The sequence below is a fragment of the Schistocerca gregaria genome, chromosome 5, assembly GCF_023897955.1.
Source record: "Schistocerca gregaria isolate iqSchGreg1 chromosome 5, iqSchGreg1.2, whole genome shotgun sequence".
NCBI lineage: Eukaryota > Metazoa > Arthropoda > Insecta > Orthoptera > Acrididae > Schistocerca > Schistocerca gregaria.
The window spans coordinates 199,322,536-199,340,778 of record NC_064924.1 but is presented as its reverse complement, the minus strand read 5'-3'; the positions used below and the strand labels follow the sequence as shown (position 1 = coordinate 199,340,778).

The 18,243-nt window shown below is 39.4% G+C and overlaps 1 protein-coding gene across 2 annotated transcripts in view; it reads left to right on the top strand.

Moving 5' to 3' along the window:
* LOC126272808 (WD repeat-containing protein 89) overlaps nt 1-18,243 on the top strand; it is a 264,167-nt gene that overhangs the window by 125,265 nt on the left and 120,659 nt on the right. For both annotated transcript variants that reach the window (XM_049975994.1, XM_049975995.1), the window contains one exon: nt 3,799-3,942. In XM_049975994.1, coding sequence (XP_049831951.1) covers nt 3,799-3,942 — 144 coding nt within the window. The remainder of the gene's footprint in view (nt 1-3,798; nt 3,943-18,243) is intronic.

Below are 18,243 nucleotides of genomic sequence, written 5' to 3'. Positions count from 1 at the left end.
TGTGATTGATATATTATTGGAAAACAAACAAACCAACCAATCTTCCAACCATTGTTACAAGTGGTTTTCATCAGAGTATTTAATATACTGGATCTATGTCACTTGACCTCTGAATGGCATAAATCTGGTAGTATTACATGCAATGAAAAAGTCCACTTGAAGTAGCACCTGATTTTTTTTTAATATTGAAAAAAAAAAAAAAATATGGAAACTGACGTCTGCTTTGAAAGCCTACCTGTATACATCATCTGCAGGAGTCACTTCGTATCTCTCAACTTATGGTAATCTGCAACTCAGAGTTTGCCGGGGGATCTATAAGGAAGTACATATCAGCATCCAGGTTAATGCCATGTTTTTTAACTTCTAGAAGACATTCTGTATAATTTCATACTTTCACCAACTGAAAAGAAAATCAGATTATGGAAAACTGGATAAAGTGTTCATAGGATTGAAGATTTCCTGAAGTATTTTGTTCTCAATGTAGTGAAACATCAGTTCCAAAAGTAGTTTCTTAGTGTCATAGAAGTTACTGTTCACAAAATAAACTGTTCATAAAATTGTTTGACCACCTGCGTACTTGTAAGTGTGTATGGGCATAGATCTAAAAGCAAGAACATAACAATTCTGAAACATGCTGGCTAAGGTAGTGACAGAAACAGGTAAAAGGTGGGTAACAGTCCTGTTAGGCAGTTTCAGTTCATAATTGGATACAAAGAAGATACTCAAAGGTCCTTTAGGGGAATACAGGGCACACAAGAGAACTAACAAGAATGGAGAGGGGCTAGTAGTTCTGTGCTGAAGGTGCAAGATGAGGATCATGGCCAATCACTGTAAAGTCAAGGCAACTAAGAAGACAACATGGGTGAGGCCAGGTGATGGGATTGGTGAAAGACAGGCCTGAAGCAATCTGAGAGAAGAACCACAGGGAGCTTACGAACACTAGAGTCAGAAAAAAGTTGGGATGGAATATGACCATTATCTCATATTAAATGCCAACACCTCGCAAATAGAAATAAAAAAAGAAAACAATGGACACACAGAATTAACAAAAAGCTTTGGACAGACACAAGGATGAATTTGCAAGGAATCTTACAGTTAAAAAGTATGGCAAAAAAGTGAGGGACATCATAAAAGTGGAATCAGAATGGCAGGCCCCATGTAATAAGAGAAGGAAACATGAGTGATGGAGGGATGAGTGTCAAGATGCTGCTGAGTCTAGAAGAAAAGTGTGGAGGGTCTGAAAAACAACTAAGAACAAAGAAGATTTAAATATATGAGCCAGTGAGAAGAAAACTGCTAAATAATAAAAAAATACTGGGAGAAACATGAAAAAAAAGTTGAAAGAAGCAGATGTTGCATTAAAGAAAAATAAGAGCCTTCTTTAAGGAGATAAAGAATGGTATAAAGGGCTATAAAGTGAGAGAGCCCATTGTGAAGGAGTATGATGATGAACTGAAAATAGATGAGAAATGGCAAGGTACTTCAACAATCAGCTGACTATTGGAACACCTACAGAAAAGCTAATGCTGCAGTGCAACAAGGAAAACAACAGAGGTCGTACGCCCATCAGAACGATAGTGGCAGAAGTAATGAAAGCTATCAAGAACAATAAATTGCAGCTCATGGTGGCATTTGCACTGAGGAAGTTAAGTAAGTTCATCTGGCAACAGAAGACAATACATACAGAATAATAGCAGACATCTGAATAGCAAAAGACAGGTAAGAAGCTATCATTATTCCAGTGTGTAAGAATGCATCTCACTACTTAACTTTGGGTACAAGATAATCTGTAAAGTATTGTTTAGTAGGGTGCAAGAGCAGCTCGAGCCAAGTATTGGAGGCTATCAGACTGGCTTTCGTAAAGGGAGGAACTGTGCCACACAGATTTTTGGCCTCAAAATGATATTTGAACACTGTCACAGGAAATGTAAAACCACTGTAATGATGTTCGTGGACTTAACAGAGCCTATTATTCTGCACAGATATATGTTATTGAATTTTGGCTTTGTTACATGAGAATGAAGAAGATGCAAAAATGGCACTAAAAAAATCTTGCTGTAGTTGCAGCAATAACCAATCCCAAGACAGCATACATCAAGACAAATGTTCTGAATGCAAAGACCAACTGGAAAGTTGAAGCCCAGATGGTGGAGAATGTGAACAACTTCTTTTACGTAGGTGAGTTATAGACCAACAAGAGGATAATAGACAGGTCTCAAATGCTGCAGAAAGTATTATATATTGGAAAGACAACCTATGGAAAGAATAACGTGCCCAGAAACACCAATCTGAAACATTATATGTAGACTCAATTTCAAGCTTAATATGGAAGAGAAGACAGAGATTTGATGTTTGCATCAGTGCAGGATAGGTCCAGCTGTAGGAATGCAGTGGAGGGTCATAGGTGGACTGATACCAGAGTCAACATTAAGATCACAGAAGCATAGGGAACCAGGAGAAGCAGGAGAATGGAGAGGTACTGGGAAGAAAGAAGACATACTGAACAAGTCACACGCAAAACTAAAGGGTTGAGCTGAACCAAATAAATAAATAAATAAATAAACACAATCTGTTCAGAAGTACACATTCATGCAATCAAAATATGCTGCCGAAGAGCACCAAATAACCAATTGCTCCTCTCCACAGATTGTTGTAGCATGTTTACATCTTCCTTGGTGTGCTGGCATCGCAGCAAAAGCATGTCCCACTCTTCTAGTTTTGCCCGGTGTGTGAAGAGGGTTCCTGCAATAACACACTATGAGCTTCAACTTGAATCAAGCATGCTCATTTGGGTTGTGGCCAGCAGGTAATACAGGCCACTCCATTCAGTTAATTTCTGCTACCTGGAGGAATGGGTTCACGAGGTGCCAATGCACCTATGCGTTGCTGAAATGGTGACTCTGGGACTGGGCAAAGGTCAGAGGACTCTATCCCGATACTGCACAGCCCAACAATTACGCTTTATAGAAATGAGAGGGGTCCAACATCAGTACTTGATACCAGCCCAAAACATGACTGACCCACCTTCCTGCTGTACCTTAATATCAGTACAACTAAAATCACCAATAATATAAATACAAGCTACATTGTAAAATCTTCTACTCATTGTTGAAGAGAACCTGATGTTAATCAACCAATGTTCTACATTCTCGATGTGTTCTCTTGCCCACCCTTTTTGTGCACAATGGTGCTAAGGAATTTGTACTGTTGTTTGTTTTGGATGTCTAGAGGCCAAAGTGATCATACAGCCACATTTGTGTCTGAGTTGACACAGGCCTTTCTAGTTGGAGACAAAGGCAGTGTGAAGTTCTGTTATATTCAGTGTGAAGTATCTGTGAAGCATAATTTGTGATGAGTGTGAATGACCATTGTGCAGCGGATCTGTATTGTTTTGTGTCTCATGATAGTAATTAAATGTTTATATGGAATCATTGTGATACACACCATTTCAGTTGCCAACTTCATGATGGCAGCCCTTCCTGCTATAAATTGATAATAAGCACATACCTAAAGCTGTAAGGCATTTTGATAGACTAAACAGTGTATACAAGCTGGATAGAGATACACTGCACTGAGAATAGAGGTTTATTTGAATTTTTGAAAGGTCGAAAAACTAGATATTTAAATATGTTTTTGTGCTTGTCTCATTTGGTTGTATGTTGTATTTGTTGGTGAACAGATGCTCTTCTTCTTTCTGAAATAGTCTTTATATTTATCTCTGACTGTAAATTTTCTTTCCTAATGTAAATAGAATTTTAAATATTACAAATTATTTCACACCTTTGAATGTTAAAACAGGACAAACTGCACTGGTTTAGAGGCATGGATAGCACCTTTAATATATCATGTATAACTCATACAGAAGAACTGCAGCTGTGGGAAATTGATGGTGCTTCACCTTTCGCACACTTTACGAGAGAAGATATTGCAGGTATTTTGAAGGTGTGTATTCACCCATCCTTTCCACTATTCTCTCTCTCTCTCTCTCTCTCTCTCTCTCTCTCTCTCTCTCTCTCTCTCTCTCTCTCTGTGTGTGTGTGTGTGTGTGTGTGTGTGTGTGTGTGTGTGTGTGTGTGTGTTTTACTGATGTTGTGGTGAGTGTACTGCTGTGTGCTTAACTAATGGATTGATTTAGTGATAATATATCATTCTGTCTCCTATAAACATAGTTCTACAAAGGTAAAAAGTTTAGTGGAATTTATGGATAAATGTCAACACTGCTGAAATTCACAAAAATCATAGTAATGTCCCTAATTCCAGTTCACATTATCATTGCATGCACTGCGTTCTCGTATTTTATCTGAAGATCTACATTTCTACTGGAAGCCTTCACACTTACCCAGAATTATACTGAAGTCACAATTCTAGTGTCTTGTGGCTCCACTCTTTGTCACATAGAACACTAGATTGATGGTTGTGTGTGTGTGTGTGTGTGTGTGTGTGTGTTCGTGTGTGTGTGTGTGTGTGTGTGTGTGTGTGTGTGTGTGCGCGCGCGCGAGCGCGTGCCCATACGTGCGTGCGATTGAGATGGAGGATGGTGGTGGTGCTCATGGCAGTGTGTGCACACTCTTGTGTATGGATGAAGCTTTTGTTGTCTGTCTTGCATCCATTCTATTTTGCAGTGAGTTTTCCATGTAGTGTATTATATATTCATGTATTTGATTTCTTTTGCCTATTATATCATGATGTCATCTTGTACCTTTTTTCCTTCAAATGACAAAATTTCATCATTAAAAAAGCATGCTATATCATTTACTTTTTGCTATAGTTACTTTTCTGATGAGTAAACTTAAAACAGTGAAATAAAATTTGAGATGAAAGATCAGTATCGCAAAAGCATTTGTGTTAGTTGTCAGAAAATCTATATAACTATTTCTCAATGCTTGATCAAATTCATGGTTACGTCTTTCATGTCTTGTAAGTAACAGAGTGGTTGAACAGAGATGGTTTTGGCTATTGTGTTGTATTTATGAAGACTTCCCTGTTGTAATGGGTAGTCATGGATGAAGTTTACATGGGAAACAAACAGTGACTTAGGTTGCTGGAATTATGAAGTGTAGCAAGGGACTGGAAAATGATGTAGGTCATTTCCATACCCAAGAAGGGTCATAAGAGAGATAAACATACATAAGGACTTACACTGCTAAAGGCAGTTTGCAGTAGAATAGTCGCCTACATTCTATGTTTTATTATGATGTCTTTTGAGATAGAAAATATACTCCTTAGAAATAGCCAAGGTACCCCTGGAGGAGTAGATAGAAAGGAAAAGGAAGACTAAGGATGTTAGTAGTAGTAGTAGTAGTAGTAGTTTTATTCATCCGTAGATCTCTTTTTACAAGGATATAGGACATGTCAAAGTATTTACAAGCTTAGATCAATTTACAGTAAGCTAATTCGTATACACGTATATTTACAGACTTCTAGTTAGAGACAATCATTAGATTTTACTCCTGGTATACAATAATTTATTTACAAATAACTCATTAAATAATGTAATGCCACACTATTCACTCATATTTCACTATCATTCTCTGCACACACTATACACACATTGTTTCATAACACTTCACTCACTACATGCGCGCACACACACACACACACACACACACACACAGGTGATCCTTGGGCCATTTTCTGTACTGCAAGTTCCCATTTGCTATCCTGAAAAACTGAGTCAGCATCCCTTCATAATGAGTGAGATGTTGAGCTCAGAAAGAGGAAGAGGTGTTAGTATTGTGCTATGCATAGCTTGAGGGGAGAGTGTCTCTAGAAAGGAAAAAAGAAGAAAAATAATAAAGTGAAGGTGTTATGTGGAATATTGGATGTTTTATAATCATCATTATTATTATTATTTGTTTGTATAACATTTTTTTATCAAACCCCTACTCTGCTTTATCTAAGTAATCCTTCAATGTGTAAAATGTATTGCATAACAGGTACTTTTCAGCTGCCTTCTTAAATAAGTGTATTTTTGAAATTTCTTTAATCTCTTTTGGTAATTTATTGTACAGTTTTATTCCTTGGTAGAAAATGCTGTTTTGAGTTTTATGTTTATTTTTTCTTGGTAAATGTAAGTTGAGTCTATCTCTTGTTGCATGGTCATGGACAGAGCTGTTTGTGCAGTAATTGCCAATGTTACTTTTGATGTGTACAACTGACTGGTAAATGTGTTCACATGGAGCAGTTAAAATTCCCAGTGTTTTGAACAGATCTTTACAATGAGCTCGACTACTATTTCTGGTTATTATTCTTATGGCTCTTTTCTGGAGTTTGAAAATTGTGTTCATATTTTGAGGATTTGTTCCCCAAAAAAGAATGCCATAGCTAAGAATTGAGTGTACATATGAATAATATGTAACTAAAAGACACTGCATGTTACACACAGATGATAGAATTCTAAGGGCATAACATGCTGATGACATTCTGTTTGCAAGTACCTTTGTGTGTTCACACCACTTCAGCTGAGAGTCAATATTCATTCCTAGAAATTTTGCATTTGTTACACAGTCTATAGAGGTGCCATCTACATTTAATTTAAGATTGTCATTTTTCCTCTTCAAACTGAAGTTCATGGCATTAGTTTTCTTTATGTTTAATGTCAATTTGTTGCTTATTGCCCAATCGTAAACTTCCTTGAGAGTTTCATTTGCTTTCTCGGTAAGGAGTTCTCTTGTTCTCTCAGTGACTATAATATTGCTGTCATCAGCGAAGAGAATTTTCTCACCATGAGTAACACTACTGGGAAAGTCATTGATGTATATCAGGAATAGTATTGGTCCTAATATGCTACCTTGTGGAACCCCTATATTAATATGTTTTGGTTCTGATAAGTATTTTACTAAATGTTTAGATCTATTTGAAGTATGTGTTATCTCTACTCTTTGTACCCTATCTGTTAGGTATGATCGAAACCAGTCATTAGCTACCCCTCTTATTCCTAATGCTTCTAATTTATTTAATAGAATCTTGTGGTCGACTGTATCAAAAGCCTTAGAAAGATCCAAAAATATGCCTGTGACACACTCATCTTTATCAAGAGCATTAAGTACAACTTTTGTGAATTCTACTATGGCTGACTCCGTATTTTTGCCACTTCGAAAACCAAACTGTGATTTGCTTAAAAGATTGTATTTATTCAGATAATTCATTAATCTGTCTTTCATAATTGCTTCTATTATTTTTGAGAATGCTGACAGCAGGGAAATGGGTCGGTAATTTTCTATGTCTTCTGCATTACCTTTCTTAAGCAAAGGTACAACTCTTGCCTGTTTTAGCTGCTCTGGAAATGTCCCTGATGTGAAGGATTCATTTATTATATTTGTTAATGGGCCTTGTATAATCCCTATGCATTGTTTCAGTACACACATTGGTACATCATCTAAGCCTTCTGACTTTTTATTTTTTAGCTTTTGAACAGTTTTATTGACTTCATTCTCTGTGGTTGGAAGTAACATCATTGTATCTAGTGCAACAATTTTTGCAGGTGTTATATTTGTTTTGGGGAATTTTTGCTGTAACTTCTCTGCAATACTTGAAAAATGTTCGTTTACATAGTTTGCTAAGTGTTGTGGATCATTTATTACCTTATCCCCCTCCCTTAGCAGTATGTTATTCTGCGTTTGTTTGCCTCTCCCCGTTTCCTTTTTTATAACATCCCAGACTGCTTTGCTTTTATTCTCTGCATTATATATTATTTTGTCATTAAATGACTTTTTTGCAGCAATCAGCACCTTCCTATAAATCTTTTTGTATCTATGATAGAAATTTAAGAATTCTGGATCATTGTGAATCTTTTTCATGGAACTGAGGTGTTTAAGTGTTTGGGAGGACTTCTTAATACCTGCTGTTATCCATCTGTTTTTGTGAGATGTTGATACAGTCATGCATACTTTTGGAAATGCTGTTTCAAAGTTCAATTTAAACAATGTGGAGAATTTGGAGAATTTCATATTCACATTGGTTTCCTTATACACTTCATCCCAGCTTTGTTTTTCTAGTTCTTTTGAAAAATCTTTTATTTTGATTTCTGATAGATGTCGTTTATAGGCTTGTAGTTTAGGGAATGATTCGATGCCTGATTTTACTGTTGTTATTTGACAGAGATGGTCTGATAGTCCGAGATCTTTTACAGCTACATCACATTTTTCCCTGTCTATATTTGTGGCCACATGGTCAATTACTGATGCACTCATTGTAGTAACCCTTGTTGCACTATTGACCAATAGGGACATGCCAAAACTTTGAAGGATATTTATGAAGGTGCTGCTGGATTCATTTATGATATTAGTGTTGATGTTTATGTCCCCACACAGAATTATGTTGACCTTTGTACTTGAGACTTTATCTAGAACTTCTGTTAATTTATTGAAAAAAGTGTCCACACTACCACTGGGAGATCTATACACACACAAAATGATTAATTTCTTGGTGATATCGAGCCCTGATAATTCAATAGCTGATATTTCAATGTGTTTGTCTTCACTTACTGTACTGAGGTCATGTCTAGATTTGAACTGTGTTCCTTTTCTGATATAAATGCATGATCCTCCACCCCTTGAAGTAGTTCTGCAGTAAGAGTTTGCCCTTTCATACAATGATAATACTACATGTTGGATTTCTGTGTCTCTACACCAGTGCTCAGTAATACAAACTACTGTGCAGCTCAAAGATTGGAGCTCAACTTCTAATGCTTGTATTTTATTTTTTATTGATTGCATGTTTTGATGGAGGATTGTTAAGTCTGTGAAATGCCCCATGTTACTCTTTCCGATGGTTTGTTTTTCTTTGTGACATCTGGTATGTGTGATTTTTGAAGTGTTATAATCTGTCTTGTGAGTGATTGTTTCAGTATTTTTTGAACTGCTAGAGATACTCTTTAGGCAGGGGAACCTGTTGTCTGGATTTATCCTAAAAAAGACCTACTTTTCCTACCTATGACAACAGGTATTTGACCATGTGTGTGTGGCCCGAGATCCACCCCCTATACTTTCATGAATCAGCTGTACCAATCTTCCCTTCCCAGTCCTGTTTAGGTGTAGGCCATGCCTAGTGAAACCCCATCTGTTGATAGTCCCGACGGGCACCAGAGAAACATGAGCAAAGTTGGCCGTCCTCAGAGCCATCCCCAGCCCCACATTGATTCGCCTCACAGCTCCATCAAGGCGTGGCTGATCATGACGCCGGAACAGCTCAACAAAGTGTACATTGGTGCCATGAGTCAGGGAAGCTATCTTGTCCAGGTCACCACCTATTTCATATGCCCCATCCCTGCCCAAACTGTTTCCCGCCCCACCCACTATCACTACATGGTCCTCTTTTGTAAAATCCTTACATAAAGACCCTAGGTCCTCTATCACATGACTTAGCCCTGCATTTGGTTTGAAGATACTGGTGGCCTGGTACGCTGCCCCTAAACTTTCCTGTAACTGAGGGCCTACACCTCGCCCATGGCTACTACCTAGCAGCAGCACTTTCTTCTTCCTAACACTTTGTACATTCCTAGGCTTCTTGGCCTCGGTTGAAGTGTGCTGCACATTTCCTGCTCCTCGTTCTACCTGAGGCTCTTCTCCACTTAACTCTGGCAGTGGCAGATACCTGTTTTTGGTGTTGATGATAAAACTATCAGATCGCGTTCTCTTTCTTCCTATCCTCCTACCAGCTGCCAGTTCCCAACCACCCTCCTTCCCCCTATTTCCCTTGATCCTTATCAGTTCCTTCCTTGCTTCCTCCAACTGTGCCTGAAGGGCACAGATTTTCCTTTCCTGCTCCCCAATCAAGATGTTCCTACTGCATACTCTGCAGTTCCAGGAGAGAGCCTCTTCTGTTCTCCCAACATTCTCCCCACTGCATCCCCCCCAGTGAAAATATTTCCTACAAGATTGGCAACAAATCCCTCTACTCACTACCCTATAACAGCTCCCACATTTCTCACTCATGGTCAGTTTCGAAAGAATAGTTAAGTTTAAAGAATGTTTTAAATTTGTCAAGGTCGCGAGATTGTATGTCTGCAAGCAAAAAAAAACGACACAAAGATCTTATGTGCGGTGGTTGTTGTTTTTCTACTGATTTAGAGATGCAAAAACAGAAGAATGAATTTGTAATTACTTTGCTTTTAGAGAATTTAAGTTATCAGGAGTGTTTGGTCAGGTTTTTAAACGTTTATAACTCGGAAAATTTAGACCTAGATCGCGTCTATCTAACTAGTAAACAATACGAAATGTGTTAGTTAAATACGATTTAGAAATGTTTAATTACACTTTTATTGCGACAATAGACACTGATGAAACTAGTAGCTGTCTTTTTTAAACGATTTTTGCACTATCAAGAAAACTTGAATAGAATTTGTTGTGTTTATGTCACGCAAAATTACGGGTTATGTCGCGATTATCGGGACCTCAGCTAAAGAACAAGTTTTTTCAAGAACAAGCTCTGCTTGGACGCTAATATTCCGTTGTGTGACAAGAACGGACACTACAGCAAGTAATAAAAACAAAGAATATTTAAACTTGGCACTATTTCCTCTTAAATAAGTCATTTTAGCGGACGAAGAAAATACCTGTGATCTCACTCGGCGGCCATCTTGGTTACTGTTAGAACCAAAGATAAAGACAATGGACCCCAAAGACTGATACTCCTCCCACCGCCCACCCAAGAATTCTCGCCCTGCAGAGGAGTCGGGGGATGTTCTTCAGCAAGCCCTATGGAACAGATTTCGCCGGTTTCACCCACACAGGCGCTGAAATCTGAACCTAATACCTTAATATTGGTGCCAAGTGGAGAGTATGGCAACACGACACAGTAATCACCTTTGCTTGTGTAACTTCAACAGTCAAATTAAACCAATTTGACACATCTTCTATGTAGGCTTCTTACTCTTTCACTGAATAGCACACTTATTGCTATTTGACACTAAGCATCTAATAAAGTAGTACATCTAAAATTGTGCAGCATACACAACTAATGAACCATACTGCTTCTACAGATAATGAAAAGCATAATAGTTTACATGAAACATGTTCATAGAATTATGCTCCATTCAAATAGCTCTTCCTGTTCAAATACTTTTCACAGTAACAATAAAAACCACAATAAGCTCTGATACATCTGTTCATATCCAACCTACTGTGACACGGGCTATGCTCAGGGCTTAAATCTCCATTCATATAGTCATTACAGTTTAAGTACCTTTCAGAGCTAGATTTCCAAGAATGGTATGCTTTGGTACACTCCCATGGAAATGTGATTGTCTGCTCAAAATCTACTTCCTTAGTTTTAGTTAAGCCTCCCAAATTTTCTGTACTTCACACACTGTTCTATCTGTTTTTACATTAGAATGAGATGTATCTACCGACAATTCAATGTTTTCTTGCACTTTTTTATTGGCTAGGTCAATGACGCTTCTCCAAAGTAGCAAGTGCAGAGCTTGAAATAGTGGCTACACCTGAATCATTGTTTTGTTCCAGCACTTTCATCCTCACTTGTGTGCCTGAGCTTTGATCACTTATTGTGTCAAATCGCTGCTCAGTTAAATCGTTTAATTGTGTAAAGTCCTTGTTCACATTATTAAATTGCACATTATCTTCCTTTTGAACTAAATCTCACTGTTTCAATATTTATGAATTTAGATCCTCTGGTAAGGTGGAAAGTTTCACCTATAATTGCAATATATCAGTTCTGATTTCTTCCTTTTCCTTATGTGACTCAGATAAACTTTTCTAGTGTGATGTTTGTTTATTTTAGTGTCAAGTTTGTTGTTTTTATTTCATTTTTTAATTCAGTTTTAGTACTCTGTAATGTGGTAGTTAGGTCTTCGAAATCATTAGGCAGTTGCTCACTAAATATTGTGAACCGGAGAGTAATAGCTGTAGCTAGTTTCCCTGTGACCATAGGTGTACAGTGTATACAATAACACATGTTTAGTTAGTCTCAGCCTAATATTGCAACAAAGCTATCTACACCGCTAGAGCACGGACATAAACTGGTTGCAAAATCACTTGCAGTTTATGTCATGACATAAACACTAACACAAAAAAAGCTTTTCGAAACTAATCAACGTGGATTATATACAGCTCACTAGCATTTTGGTATGCCTAGATGATGATGATAAGCTGGATCATTGTGTAGGTCGTGCCGCGCCGCTGAAAATGACTGAACCATAGATACTGCTTCCACAATATGTTGATGTGCCGCAATTGCGGTCCACAGCTGCTGTTGTTGACTGTTCATGGGATTATTGCAGTCAAGCCCACTGTAGTCATAGTTGGAATCTTTTGGCTTGTGGGCTAGTTAATTTCTTCTGCACCGTAATTGTAGATGAAGGATTTCATAATTGTTCATCGACTACCAAAACCTCTTCAAAATTCGTGATTCACAGTGCTAGCAATTGATTTATGCACTGCAGTGTAATTTTTGACATTGATCTTCATTATATGGACAACAGATATCAAATCCCACAAATGTATTGATTTTCTTTAAATTATCAGATTCTGTTTCCTACTTGTTCTTCCTAAATTTCATTTACTTGTAGCTGTATTTGTTCTGGGTTGTTGTCCATGGTTGCCACACATGGTGTTCCACTGGTTCTTTACCATGCTAAGAAGGAAGAAATATTGAGTGTAACGTCCCGTCAGCATCTATGTCATTAGAGGTGAAGCACAAGTTCGGATTGTATCAAGGATAGAGAAGGAAATCATCCACACCCTTTCAAAGGAACCATCATTCCAATTGCCAGGAGTGATTTAGGGAAATCACGGAAAAGTTAAATCTGGATGACTGGATGCAGATTTGAACTATCTTCCTCCCGAACACAAATCCAATGTATTAACCACTGCCCTACCTCGTCCAGTTACCGTGTTATCAAGTGACGAAGTAACACTTGACTAGGTGCTAAGACCTTGTGTTATTCAATCTCGCTCATCTTATTATTTCTGTTGACTTGTCAGCCTCTTCTGATTGAACTTCTGGAAGTTAAGACTACAGATCCAACATCCAACTCATAAAATAAAGGTGAGGCTTCTCATTGAGAATATCTTGCATATTGTACTCATGTTTATAATAACTGCACATTAGAAATCTGTTACATTATTCAGAACACTGCAAAAACATTAATAAGTTCAAAAACATTCTGTCTTGTTAAACAGATTTCAGTTGAGAGTATCCATATAGCAATTTTTCTCTAGTCCCCATGATATCATTGGCATTGTCACAGCTCCTTTTCCTGTATGGCTTGTATAGGATCCCCAAGGCAGAAACAACACGGAATAAACCAGCAGGTACTGTGAACATTATACAATGTTTGTGGCATCCGAGCTTGCAGATACACTTTGTCCATCGATCTCACGTTACATGTGAATAAATAGAATATACAACCAAACAGTAGATTGTGTAATACATCACGAAAATAAACTTTTGTAATGGTTATCATCTTTCATTGGTTCAAAAAATGCTTATGCATAACTTCACATCATGAATGCTCACAAGTATGTTTGACCAATAGCAGACCATAGTAGAGATGCAGAAAGAGCTGAGTTATGTGAGAGAGTGTCATGCAGATGTTGAAATAATTGAACTGGTTGATGCTTGAAGATAGATGCAAACCATCCTGTGAAAACCTCCGTAGTAAGATTCAAGAACCAACTTTTAGTTGTTGAGTGTAGTTGAAACTATTACAATCTGTGTTGTAAAATCCTCCAAGAATTTAATCAGAAATTATTTGGAACATTATTAAACAAGAAATAAACAAACATAGTGATCCAGAAATAGCTCTGGTAGAAATGATGACACTTTCAAATCATTGATTCGTTTATTACCTCCTCACAGTGGCTGCAAATGTTGCAATCACTAATAATCAGAAACAGAATCATTAAATTTACTTGTATAGGTATTGTATGCCACCACCAAACACACTAGTTTAATAAATAGTGCTATTTCCGCAAGTTAACCGTATATCAGAACATGCGCCAGAGCCCAGTGGAGGAACAGGTGAAGGGCTACCTGCAAAAGAGAACGTGACACCAAGTGGTAGTTGAGCTAAACACAGCTAGACTAGACAGACTAGAACAAACTCAAAGCAACCTCTCCAACTATGAAGTGCAAAGCAGACAGACCTAATTAATGTGCTCTGGGCAGCCTCTTAACTGTCCATCCACTTGCTCTGGTGGGCATTCAACTTTGGCAGAGCCTGATAGCGTATCCCCCCTTTCCCTGACACAGGTGTTTACATGTGGAAACGCCATGGACAGTGCTGTGGGGGCGGGGGGGGGGGGGGGGGGGGCAGAAGGTAGATACGGGCGATGACCCTTTCCCTCCAACTGCCGACGGGAAAGGTGTTTGGTGGCATTCATCTGGACATCACTGGCATGGAGCTAGCAGGGGATTCCATCGATCCACATGGGTGTGGAAGGGATTTCCACTGCAATAGTGGGGAGTTGTAGGCTCATTTGCTGTTTAAAAGTCCACAGGAGATGTTCTACTTCACCAAGATATGGGCTGGAATGGATAGCTACAAATATGTTTTTTGCCATTGCCTTCACAGAAATCTTTATGGGCAGATGCCATGACTTGTTGCCCATTATTGAAGACCAATGTGTGAGACAACCCTCTGATGGCCTAAACTTTGGAAAAAGTGGTGAAGGTGGCATCAGTCGAGGTGGATGCCATGCGTACAACATGTGGGTATTCAAGTAAGCATCCCAAAAATGGGTCTGCAAAATTGAGATGCATTTGCTCCCTGGAGGGACAGGTCACAGGCCAGGAGGCAAATGATTGTGCGGGTGCTGCCTGGTGCAAGCACTTGCCATGAAACCATTCTTTTGATGTCAATGTTGATTCCCAGCCAGTAAATATGTCGGCAAGCTAACACCACCATATGGGACATCCCCCAATGTCCCTGGTGCAACATGTTCAACACCCATTGGTGCAATTCTAGTAAGATGACCACCCGATGCCCATCCATCTCAGTAGCTAAAAGCATGACATCATCGACAACTGAGGGTCAGTGAAGAATGTGTTTCCAGGAGCTGATGTAGTGTGCCACACAGGAAGTGGGGTAATTTAGCCAGCCATGTGTTACGTATTAGAGGATCTGCCGCAATGTGGGCACCTCATGCATGGTGGCAGTGACACAAGGGGCTGTCCAATGTACGTTGCCACTCAGTATCGAGCTGGTAGCAGATGACCTCCTGTTGGTTGAAATCACGGTGTGGGCCAGTGGATATATTGGCATTGGAATGCTACAGAATGGCCTTATACCAGGTGGTACAATTGTTAGCACTATGGAACAATGACCAATGCTGAAAGCATTGGGATGTCTGCTCCCAGAGGCTGCAGTGTGACCTGAATAATGCCACCAATGATTTGTGATCTGCAATTAGAGACAGTTGGGTCCGAAAAAGCTATAAATGAATTTTTTTAATGACAAACACTACCACCAATGTCTTCGATGCATATGGATTAAATGTAAGGTTCAGATTCCTGCCTAGTTTTCAGTTGGCTGAAAGCCTAGTTGAGTGGTTCAGCAATGTGGGCTATGCACACTACAAACATGGAATAATAGTTGATATTGCTGAAAACATCTGCAATTCAGGTAAGTTTGCCAGATGGGGTAAGGAGTCTATTGTGGCAACATTCCGATCAGTGGACCTGATACCCGTCTTGGTGATCCAGTGCTCAAATACTCCACCTCTGACTGAAAAAAACCTGCACTTCTCCATAAGACAAAGCAGGACAGAACCCTGCAGGGTCATGAAAAGGATGCAGAAGTATTGCAAATGATCCTTGTGGGATGGTCCTATATCAGTGAGATTATTCAAGTAATTCATGCAAGCCAGGATATGTACTGTCATCTGTTTCAGAAACCTTTGGAAAAGTGCACTTACATGGTACAAAAGGTGTGTTAATGGCAGAAGTGTTCTGTAATTCCTCATCGCAGTGTAACAGGAGGTAAGCATCGGCAGATTGATGGCTCTAATGGTTCAAATGGCTCTGAGCACTATGGGACTTAACATCTGAGGTCATCAGCAGGTCAGGTTGATCTTGGAGGAGTATTCCCCTGCACTAAGTTTGGCAAGGAGGTCATCGAGCTGCGGCATAGCCTAAGTTTTTATCTGCGATTGAGCATGGCCTTGAAATCTCCACACAGTGTGAGTGAACCATTTTGCTTTCTGATGATGACTACTGGAGAGGCCTATGTACTAGATTTCATGGGCTCAGTAACCTCAGCAGCCTGGAGACAGTCTAGCTCCTACTTCGCAGCAGCACATAAGTTAAGTGTAATTGTCAAGTTTGTTTGTGTGGCCATCCTCTGCAGCAAGAACAGAAAAAGTTCGGAATACAAAATTGTGCTTATGTGTCAGAAATACAAGTGTTATGTGATCTCCAGACCAGATGAGAGGAAATGCAGACCACAGCAAACTCTCAGTAATTACTTATTTACATTTAAAAAATGGAAAGTGAAGCTCTTTGACAATCTAAAAGTAACAAAATGGTATTATTATAGATACCACTGAAGATGCCTTAGAGCAAGAAAAAGGTGAAACATGTCAGGTAAAAATAAATTATGTTGCTGCAAGAAAACGCAGTTTTATTTACAAAACAAACCTAAGGTAATTGATCTGAAACAGTATAAATGAGGCGTAGCATCTGACTGAAGGGTGATGTGGCCTGAAAGTCTGCGGCACACCCCAAATCCGGATGAAATATTGATGCAAATGCAGGCAAGAGATTGTCCAGTTCCCAGAAAGGGACTTCATCATTAACAGAAAACAAACAATGTAAAGGCAATGAGGCTTCCAAAAATGTTGAAAGCAGGTTGGTGATTGATGATAAATAATGTAATGAGGTGTGTAATGCTTTAAGTAATGTAATGTGGCATGTAATGCTTTTGTAGGCCACAATGATTTCTAACTGCCCACCAAGACAAATAGAACCATCACCATAGGCACCCAAACATTGCGAGTGTGGGGACAACTTGGGTGAGCCCAGTTGTGTATGTGTCACCTGATTGATCAAAGAAATGCTGGCTACTGTGCCCATCTGGAAAAAAAAATGTTCTGGTAAGAAATGTAAAGTGTGAAACAGTTTCCACAGGGAAGGGATGCCTGGACTGTGGTACGTGTATGCTATCCTAGTGTATGCGTGGGGTGGGATGGGAGCATGGGTCGTGCAATGTGAGCATACTGAGCTTAGAAGCCTCTCTTTGCCACAGCATGTGCGGGTTCCTGAGTGATCTGGACTGTCTGCTCAGAAGTGATTGGAAAAATGTTGTGGGCACGAAGGGAGTGGCCCCCTGACCTTTGATGAGGGGCAACCAGAAGCTTGAATCCCAGACAGACATTGGACAATGACAAAGCACAGTGGTGGTGCAACCTGGGTGTGGAGTGTATGGTGCTGCGACCTGTGGTGTTGCCACAAGTCATTCTTTAGCAGCCTGTGCATTTGTGATGTGCAGGATGTCTTCCAACAATGGGTTGTCCAGTTTCTGTGCCACTGTGCATACCTCCGGTTTGGGTGCCAGCTGAGCCATGACATCTTGAATCAAGGTGTCCACATACAAAGCCTTGCAGCCTTCATTGGCTCAAGTGAAACTGCATTGGCAGCTTAGACTTTGCAAGTCAGTGACCCAAAGTGGTATGATTGTTCAGGCTGTTTATGCTATTGGTGGAACTTGATTCTGGGCACAACCACATGATATTTCTGTGAATAATAGTTGGTCAACAGAGCACATATCTAATGTAAAGAGTGTACCAGGTGGTCAGATAGAGGCACCAATTTGTGGAGCAGGAAAAACATGTCTGGTGACATACAAGATAGAAATAATAATCACTGAAATGAACTATCCAAGTCTTGAAGTGCCGTGGAATGTCACTTAATTCGGTGTAAGTATGTGTCCCAGTCCTCCTTAGTGTCACTGAAAGGCAGAAATGACTGAGAATGAATGGGGGGCATTGACTAGAGAGGGTGCTGAGTTCTGGAGTAAAGTGGCTTCATGTGTTCAAAATTTGTCTGTCTGAAGTGGAAGTGACTTTTGTAGCAAGTCTATCTGAAGCTGCTGCTGTTTCTCTAGCAGGTAAACCAGTTTAGTGCCCGTCCCAATGAATAACTTTCTTTTTCCTGGTTGCCAATGCTATATCCATGAATAGCCAGATATCAGCACACACATCAGCAGCCAGAAGACAAATTGTTGAAACCAGAAGGTGGGAGGCAGCCTGAAGAAGAGAATGCAACACCAAGTGATAGTTGAGATAA